At 50.7% G+C, this 9,821-nt stretch overlaps 1 protein-coding gene across 1 annotated transcript; it reads right to left on the minus strand.

The window, feature by feature from the left end:
• Nucleotides 1-326: 326 nt before the first annotated feature.
• On the minus strand, nt 327-9,329 carry Myl4 (myosin light chain 4). Its single transcript, XM_038328057.1, has 6 exons — nt 9,201-9,329; nt 6,126-6,153; nt 2,017-2,166; nt 1,597-1,770; nt 1,076-1,153; nt 327-355 (listed from the first exon to the last, which is right to left on the minus strand). The coding sequence occupies exons 1-6, from the start codon at nt 9,327-9,329 to the stop codon at nt 327-329; spliced, it is 588 nt and encodes a 195-aa protein (XP_038183985.1).
• Between the last annotated feature and the right edge of the window lie 492 nt (nt 9,330-9,821).

A 9,821-nucleotide genomic window follows, 5' to 3' on the forward strand; every position in this document is an offset into this window, starting at 1 on the left:
TCCAGGTTCCTGCCCATCAAGTTCCTGCCCTGGCTCCCTCAGTGATGGAGTGTGACCTGAAAGTTGTAAGCTGAATAAACCCTTTCCTCCCCAAGTTGCATCTGGTCATGGTGTTTAGTTAGAAATAGAAACGCTAACTAAGACAAGGCAAAATACAAGGGGCAGGGGGTTGGACAGGAGAGGAATGAGGGCTAGACCCAGCACCAAGCTGGTAGCCCCAGCTGCCCTCCTATCTTGGCTCCACAGACCTGGCACAAAAGACTTCGGGGCATGTGCCATAGAAAGGACCTTGAGGAAGAGGCAGAACTCACCTTGAGAAATCTGCTCTATCCAGACATGATGTGCTTGACAAAGGCTAGGAAAGAAATCGAGAATCAGCCATACAAAGTGTCCCTCGGAGCTCCGCCCTCCTCTCCGCTGCTTCCTGCCCCCCACACTTCCATCATTGCCATGCCCTTTCTGCAGGTAGTAATGCTCTTACTGGGGGGTCAGTGGAGAGGACAGAAGAGGGAAAAGACCTAAACTCTGCTAGGTGTCCCCTCTGTGCTGACATTAGATAGATAACATGAACGACATCATCACCATAGAGTCCCACAACTTACAAAATGGGTCAGCATGCCCCCCCCCCAATTTGAGGCGCAGAGACGACAAGTGACTTGATCAAAGTCACACACATGGTTTATCACAAGGTCCTGGGCCAATAAGATGGATCGGAGGGTACAAGTGCTTGTCACAGAAGCCTGATGACCTGAGTCCAGTCCCTCAGAACCAACGGCAGGAGGAAGTATTGATTCCTGAAAATTATCTTCTGACCTCTGAACACACATGTGTGCCCACACCAACATTCATATCAAACATATATACATGCACAACAATAATATATATAATATATATATAATATAAATGCCCCTTCTGTTATATCAGATATTCACTCCCAAGATGGAAAAAAAAAAGCCCAAATGAGAATTTGCCACAGCCCATCTAAGACTCACATCCTGCAGCTTCTAGGCTGGCCAATCCCATCCCACACCCCTCTCTTACCCTGGGCACCCTGGGAAGCCAAAAAGGACCATACCTTCATAATTGATGCAGCCATTGGCATCCTCCTGCCCAGACAACAGCTGCTCCACCTCTGCCTCGCTCATCTTCTCCCCTGGCGGTGTGGGGATGGGGTTGTAATGACAAGGGGCAGAGAAGGAGAGGAAAAAACAGAAACACTCAAAAGGCTTAGAGTGCCCCCCTGGATCTGAGAAATGGCTAATGCCAAGCCTCGGCAAAGGCTCAGGAAGGTAAGGCTCAAGTCTCTCAGGGCCCAGCACCAGTGGTGAAGGAAAGGGAAGAAGGCCCGAGCCCATGACAGGCCTCAGGAGTAACCCCTGCTCTGCCAACTGTTCTCTCCCACCCCTGCTGCTTGCTGGGCAAACCCAGTTCCTGGAGTAGATGGGGAGGGGGTTCCCATAGAGGCCAGGGAAAAAGACCCTCAATTAGAATTTGCCAGTTACAGGGACCCTTAGATAAGCCCCATCCTATGCCACTTGGCCCCTCTTATTCTTCAGCCGCTTTCATGCGGTTTTAATCTCTGCCCAGCTGACGTACCCAGAGTAGCAAGGACGTGCCGGAGCTCCGCCCCCATCACAGTGCCGTTGCTTTCCTTGTCAAAGACCCGCAGGCCCTCCACGAAGTCCTCATAGGTGCCCTGCTCCTTGTTGCGGGAGATGTGCTGCAGGATGGGCAGGAACGTCTCGAAATCCAGGGTTTTGGAACTCATCTCTGCACGGGCAGACAGAGAACACCACTCAAGTAGATGCTCGGGGGAGGAGAGGGCCAAGAGGCCTTCCCAGCCCTGACATCACTCAGGGCTTAGGGTGAGACACGTCATCGATGACAGACAGAGTCACGGAGATAAGCCAACAGAATTGGAGGGGGAAAAAAGTATCCATGTAACTCTGCACTGGTTCAGTTATTAGACCATTCTGTATGGGCGCTGGAATATTTAGACATTACTCCCACACTAACCTTCAGGCTTGGGTTTGCCCAAAAGACGCAGCACCTCTGCGTTGGTGGGGTTCTGGCCCAGGGCCCGCAGCACGTCCCCACACTGCCCATAGGTGATCTTCATCTCTCCAGTTGGAGTCCGGTCAAACAACGAAAAGGCCTCTTTGAACTCTGTAGAGAGACATGCAGCTACAGCCTCCTGCCCCCAAGAGAAGGCAGTGGCTTGCTCACTGGAGTAAAGAAGGTAGCAATTCCCTTGAGCCACTGTTCCAGGCTGTCCTTGAAACTGCTTTTTTTTTTTTTTTTTTTTTTTTTTTGGTTTTCGAGACAGGGTTTCTCTGCAGCTTTTTTAGAGCCTATCCTGGAGCTAGCTCTTGTAGACCAGGCTGGTCTCGAACTCACAGAGATCCGCCTGCCTCTGCCTCCTGAGTGCTGGGATTAAAGGCGTGCGCCACCACCACCCGGCTCTTAAAACTGCTTTTACCCCATCTTCTGGACAAGCAAAGTCACCTGGGGACCCCATGACCTATCCAAGCACTGGTCTCTGGCTCCCTTCTCCCCATCAGTTAGAGAATTGGCTAGTTCCCTGCTTCTCCACACCCCACATCCTTCCCTGGTAGAGGCAAGTCTCTTATCCCCACCAGGAATGAGGTTTCTCTGATTTTCAGTTTGGCTCTGTCTAGAAGAGTAGGAAAGCCAGGCCGGTCTCGGTTCCCTCCTGCTCCGCCCACTATCCCTGTCACTGTGAGTGTCCTGGGAGGTGGCAGGACACGGAGACCTCAGCTATTATCAGTACTGCTTGTTCCCAACTGCAAGAGTCAGTCAAGGTGACATTTGGGCCACAATCAGATCACACCAGGCCTGCCGCTGATCCACGGGTGGGTTTTGGTAAAATGCCATTTCTGTGGGTCCTCTGGCTCTTAGCTGTAAGAGAGGACACAGTGTTCACCTGCATGTATAGCTGGTGGGATCACAAAGTGATCCAAGTGTGTGACTAATGGGTAGAGAACAGACCAAGGTGGTTCCCAAGTCTCCTGCCTCTGGCACTAACAAAAGAGACCTGACACACTGAACAGGTATCTAAGTGGAAAGGCCAAATTAAGACACCCCTGGGCCCTTTGTAAATAGCCTTACTTCTTCATCAGCTTGTTTTTGTGTTTTTGAGACAAGGTCTCATGTAGCCCAGTCTGACCCCAAATGTGCTAGGTAGCAGAGGATAACCTGGTACCTCTGATCCTCCTGCCTCCGCCTCCCAATGTGGCACTGTGTCTGGCTAATGCTCCATCAATCTGGATTCGATTACTTTATTAGAATAATGTGAACTGGTAGTGACCCTGAAGTCACCTCGGGCCATCGACAAAGACGTGGACAACCACAGGTGACAGCGCACTGTGGTAGCTAACAGGGCAGCAAAGCGTCCCATGGAAGAAGCCCTGCTCTAGGAGAATATGCAAAGGTGGCAGGGGAAATAGAGCAGAGTCAACAGCTGGAAGCTGATTCCTGTGGGGGGTAAAGCAGCTCAACAGCGAGTTACTGTAGAGGGACGGGGTGGCTACCCTTAATCCTTTCCAGGTACTTTAGAACTGCTTGCTTCCTTAAAGGCTGCATATGAATTACTTACAAATTATTCCACCGTCAAAGCAGAGTATCTCAGGCTTACTTACCACTCTTCCTGCTGGGGATCCCAGTGACCACATGAAAACATCTGTGCTTGGAATTACTACTAGGAATAACAGAGCCATTGGTGCAGGAACAACCCTATCAAGGGACAGCGCGCAGCAGTAATGAGGTAGCTGCCCCCTGAGACAAGAAGCCCCATGGTGGAAGCCCTGTTCTAGAAGGTTGTGCAAATCTGGCAAGGGATCAGAGAAGAAGTCAACACTTGGAAGCTGGTTTCTATGCGGGAGGGGGTATAAGGAAATTGGAGCCATATTTCTGCACCCAGAAAATGCAAAGCTTAGAAGAATGTGGGAACTACCTCCAGAGAGATGGAGGATGAACACAGACAAGATGCTGAATTGTCACAAGATTTCTGAACTGGACAGAACCAAATAGCCTCACTTTGAATAAAAGAAAATTAGGTTTTATAGAAGCGACGCCTGGCTAGAGAGATGGCTCAGTGGTTAAGAGTGCTTAATGCTCTATCAGACAAGATTTAAAACCCAACACCCACATGGGGCAGCTCACAAAAGCCTGTAAATCCAGCTCCAGGAGATCTGACGCCTGCTTCTGACCTCCATGAGGGCATATGTAAGCACACATAAATAAAACGAACCAGGAAGACGAGGCGGGGGAGGGCAAACATCTTATGGCTCATCGTGGAAGAACTGGCCACAATAAAGCAGTCTCCTGATTCCCCAAGAATGCGCTTTTCATTATAACACAGTTAAACCATCAGCTGGAGCTTGGCGATGTGGCTCAGGCAGGAGAGAACCTGCCTGGCAGGGTCGAAGTCCTGGGTTCAATCCCAGCACCACATAAACCAGGTGTGGTCATACACACTTAGAACCCTAGCACTTGGGAGGTGGAGGCAGGAGAATCAGAAGTGCGGAGGTATTGTCAGTTAAAAGGGAATTTGCAGCCAGGCTGAGTTAATTAAGACCCTAACGAGAGAGAAGGGGGGGAGGGAAAGAAAGGAAAAGGAAGGAAGACAGGAAGGAAGAAAACCACTCCCTAGTTACAGCTTCACCAAAAAAGCAAATGAAGAGACAACAGGGATGAAACTTAAAGAAGAAACCTTTGTGACCCCCGGGAAGAGAAGGGGCTTCAGGGTGAGAGTGTTTAAATTTACAGAGAGCTACCCCAGCCTGGAAACCTTGCAGGAGAGTAGAACTCAAGCAGCTGTCTTGGCGAGCTTCCACCACGATTCCCGTGGAAACGAGACACTAATTATTGAGTGAGTTTCCAGTCCTCGCTGGTGCCGTGGGGTTGAAGTAGCTGCAGATGAGTGCATTTGACTAGAAAGCACTAAGAATTCCATGGCATCTACAAAATTATCGCCTGACAGTGAGTCTCCATGCCTACGACAGAAACAGATTCCTGTCACCAGCCTCGAAACACATGTGCCGGTTCTCATGTCCTGTGTGTGAGTAACTGATACGGCTTTCTTAGAGGGAAACTACGAGAGCTGTCATTAACCTTACAACTCAGAGGCAGACATCTTTCACCCAGTGCTAGGGAGACCACTGAAGAAAAGATGCTAATGCCCCCTACATGGAGACAGCCTGAAGGGCTCTCTGATGATTCAAGTACATCCATGTGTGAGAAATCCCAAGATTTCTCTCTCTCTCTCTCTCTCTCTCTCTCTCTCTCTCTCTCTCTCTCTCTCTCTCTCTCTCTCTCTTTTTAAAGGTTATCTTTTTTAATTGCGAGGGTATGGGGGTCCATGTGGGTGCAGGTGCTGAAGTTACAGGTGGTTGTAAACTGCTCTGGGAAATGAACTCAGGGCCTCTGCAAGAACAGGACACACTTCTAACCACTGAGCCATCTCTCCAGCCCCTTGACTTTTATCCTAAAGTTGCATTGACTGATGACTTATATAAGATTGGGAAAATTTCAACTGTCTATGTTGAAAAATGAAAGAGTTGGTGACAGAGACCACAGATGGACCAAGTACCTACAAGTCACTCCTGGCCCTGCCACCAGGGAGGGTAGACATGTTGCAGACTTTCTTCATGATGAAGGAGGGAGAGCCCATTAGCTAAGAAGTGTTTCCAGTATCAAGAACAGAGAGAAGGGCTTCCAGATATCCTCACAGATTGGGGTGGGGGGATGGAGGGGGTGGGGTAAAGGCAGCAGCATCAACTGTATCTCAACCACTCTGAAAGGACAGCTAAAATCAAAGGTCTAGAGTAAGATTCCCAGATTCACATCCTGGACCCACCACTGCTGGCCCCGTGAGAATGGACAAGACACCCAAAGTCTCTGAGCCTCATTCTTACCACCTGTGAAACAGCGGCAGTGGTAGCTACTATACCTCACAGGATCGTTTGAAGAATGGAGTGACTTGATCCATTTAAAGGGCCTAGGACTGGGCCTAGCGGGCCTGCTGGGGTGACAAGAATGTTGCCACAAGGACCCCTACTCCTTTTCTGGAAAGTGCAAGAGAACGTGGAGTTGTTGACACTCACCTTCGATCTGGTCGGCACTGAAGTCTATCTGTAGAGAAAGAAACATAGGAGTGAGGGCAGGGACTGCTGATGGCTTCCAAAGGGGAGTCTGGTCACCTCCAGCAGGTCACTGCTGAAGAGGGAAGGACACTGGACTGAGTGTAAGTCAGTCTCCTGATGGATGGGCCAAAGCTGGAAATCTATGACATAGCGCAGCCTTTAGGGCTCTCTCAGAACCGAGAAGGGAAGGGAGAAGGAGTGGAGCTGGCGAAATGGTTCCACAATTAAATTCACTCCTCCATTGCTGCCCTTGGAGGGGAGCCAAGTTCAGTTGCTAGCACCACGTGGTGGCTCACACCATCTGAAACTCCAGTTCCAGGGTTCCAATGCTCTCTTCGGGACTCCATGGGCAATAGACACGCACGTGGTACACAAACATTCATGTGGACAAGAGAGTCATACACATAAATGAATCTTAACAAGAAATCACCGTCAAGAGGAAATGAAAGAGAAGTTAGCTACCTACACAGTCCCAGAGCCTACAGTGACCCATGTTACAGTTCCTCTGGGTCTACAATGACTTCCTTCTCACCCTAGACAGCATGGACAAGCCGTTCTCCCTGTCACCCCCAGGATCCCCCTAGTTCACAACGTCCTGACTAGATGTGCCTCCTCTGGATTTGGGTGCTCACTACTGCTCATTCAGGGACACCTCCACACACACCTCACTGACTGAAGCCTTCCCTTCCCCCATCCCACAGCACCTTCCTCCCAGGTGCTCTAGTAAGACCCAGGTGCCTGGGTTCTTTTCACTACCTCTCTGTGCCTGTTTCATTAAAACCAGGTCCCTGTCCTCCTCCTCCCCGGGGGTGTAGAGACTTTTATTATCACTGAAGTGTTTGGTATATAGTAGGTACTCAAAAATAGCGTGTTGAATGAAGAAATGGATTTGGGGCGCCCAACCTCCAGCACACATGGTCGTGCCCAGGTGGGAAGTTCTGGAAAATGAACTGAGATGACCGAGCAGGAGTCATGGTTTTAACAATTTTGGATGTCAGTTCAATGTCTTTTCCCACTCTGCTCTACCCTGGCCTTCCATTCCCTAGTGGTGCTGGGTGCCACCCCTGAGGCATTTCATGTGCCACCAGGCCATGCCTCACCTCTTCTTCCAGAACTGACACCTCAGGGGCTCAGCTGGGAGACTATAGTGGTTTTGCCAAGTGTGGAGGTAAATGAGGCAAAGCAAGGTCTACACTAACCCTCCAGGGGAGAGGCAGCTCGCCTTGCTGTACGATGCTTTCTGTCCCAGGACTAGACAGACAGACAGACAGACAGACAGACACACACACACACACACACACACACACACACACACACGCAGACGCACTCAGCCTGACCATGTGGTCACCATGACACAATGGGCTCAGGTTTATCTCTGTTCCCATTGCCGTCAAGGGATCTTATAAACAAAGGAACTGGGCAATAAGTGAGTGAGCGGGGAATGGCTCCCTGATTGGAGGGGAGTGACAGCTGAAAGGGGAGAGAGCTCATTTGATGCCACTGGGAAGCTGTCCAGACAACAGGTACCAAATATGGAGTTTCATCTGACAAATCAGAAATAAAGGCAAAGGGGACTCCTGGGGGCACGGATGCTCAGCTTTAGGGAAGACAGATGATGTGGGAAGCCCCCAGGTACTAATGGGGGGCCTCTGCTACTCTCAGTTTCCCCACAAGGAGCCTCACAACCAAGTCTAGGCATGGAGCAACTTCCTGAAGTTGACAAGTCAATCCCGCTAAGCCACTGGGAGGGCTAACGGGGTCTTGACTCCCTCGATACAGTACTGTCTGAAGTCTCCAATGTGAGCTTGATCCTGAGAAGACTATAGAGGCCCACACAGCTAGAGCCTGGGGTTCAGGGTCTCTGCCTGTGTGTCACAGAACCTTGTCCCGTTCTTCTCATCTCCCCCCAGCCTTGTCCTGTGAGATCCCCTGGGGGGCCCACCACCCCAGACCTGATATGAATAACTCTTCATTCCAGGAGCCACTTGATGGCTCCCAACCTGGTGCCAAGTCTTCAAACTGCTCCTCTTTAGAAGCTTCAGATCCCCAGGCCCAACCTTCAGCAGCTGGGACAGATTCCTAGGAGGCCTAAAATGACGGTCAACAGGGGCTCATACCAGTTCCGGGAGGGGCGGGGGGCGTTACCAGCCAGATGAAGGGAGCAAGACGAAGCAGGGCATAAAACTGAAAGACTAAAGAAAGCAGGCCCAACTTCCTGCCCAGGTTATAGAGAAGTCTCAGCCAGGAGTGAGCGTCAGCCTGTGGCCACAAAAGAGTGGCCCACCAGTGTAAGGGAAAGCAAAAGGGAAGGCCCCAGGCTGCTCCTGTCTTCTCTGCCTCTCTTTCCAACAGTGTATTTATGGTGAAGGTTTCCACACCCCAGCACACAAGAGGACCCCACTGGCTGCTCACACCCCACTCCCAGTTATACCACTAGTTCCTATTATGTGTCTATTTTTCATAAACATATTCCACCTCTCAGGGCTAGAAGAAGAATTTAATGGTTAAGAGCACTAGCTATTTTTCCAAAGGATCAAGCTTTGGTCCTCACCACCCACATGGCGTCTCACAATCTGTAACTCCAGTTCTGAAGGACCCAACGCCCTCTTCTGGCCGTAGGCACTGCGTACGTGTGTTACACAGACATACATGTGGGTAAAACACTCACACAGAGAGAATAAAATAATAGATTGTAAAAGATATATTCATCTTCCACTTTACAGGCTGATTTTTGCTTCACTATGGTTTCCCCACACGAGGTTTTACAAAAGCTAGCTGGTTGCATCTACCACCATCTTGGATTCTGCTCCGCTAATCAGGAATGGCCTGACACCTGTGCACAGAGCAACACCCTGTTGTTCAAACAGAAAGCCTCTGAGTCTAGTTCTGGTTCTACTGGCCCTCGGAGCTATGACATAGGGCACGGATGCCAGGGTCCTCACGTCTGTCTGGCCTGAGAGAAACAGATCCCTCAGCAACAGAGAGAATAGGAGCCCGTGCTCTCTACCCATACCCGATGGGCTGAGATTCACTCACCTTCACACTCTTGGGGTCAAAGGCAGAGTCCTTGAGGGGCTCAGGAGCTGGGGCAGGGGTTGGAGCAGCGGTGGCAGCTGCGGCTGGCTTGGCAGCCTCCTTCTTAGGTTCAGGTTTCTTGGGAGGCATGTTGTCTTGGGAGCTCCAGTGGAGGTGGGACCTAAAAAGGAAGCAAAAGAGGAGAGGTAGCCCCTGAGAGAGAAGAGGGAAGACTGGAAGGCCTCCCTCTGCTTTTATCCTGGGCAGGAGCCCCCACAGAGGGGCTGGGTGAGAGCGAGGGCAACGGCTGCTGGCTATAAAAGGAAGAAACTACAGCAGGGCGCAGCTGACATCTCAATATTGTCACCAGTTTGGGGCCACCAGTTCCCTCTCCACCCCTACCCTCCCCCTGCCCCATACACACACCTCACTCCTCACAGCCTGCACCTCTGGAGCAGATGGATTCTTTCCTGCCAATTGGTGGAAACCAGGGAGGGGGCAGGAAAACAGACCCTCTTCTAAGCGCCAGAGTGGTCAGAGAGAGATGAGCTGACCTGAGCCGTTGATAACCCTCACACACAGTCCAGGGTGGCTGAGGCTTTTTTTAGCCCCTCCTGAGCAGAGGCAGCCCACTACACATTC

Source organism: Arvicola amphibius, chromosome 4 (genome assembly GCF_903992535.2).
Source record: "Arvicola amphibius chromosome 4, mArvAmp1.2, whole genome shotgun sequence".
NCBI lineage: Eukaryota > Metazoa > Chordata > Mammalia > Rodentia > Cricetidae > Arvicola > Arvicola amphibius.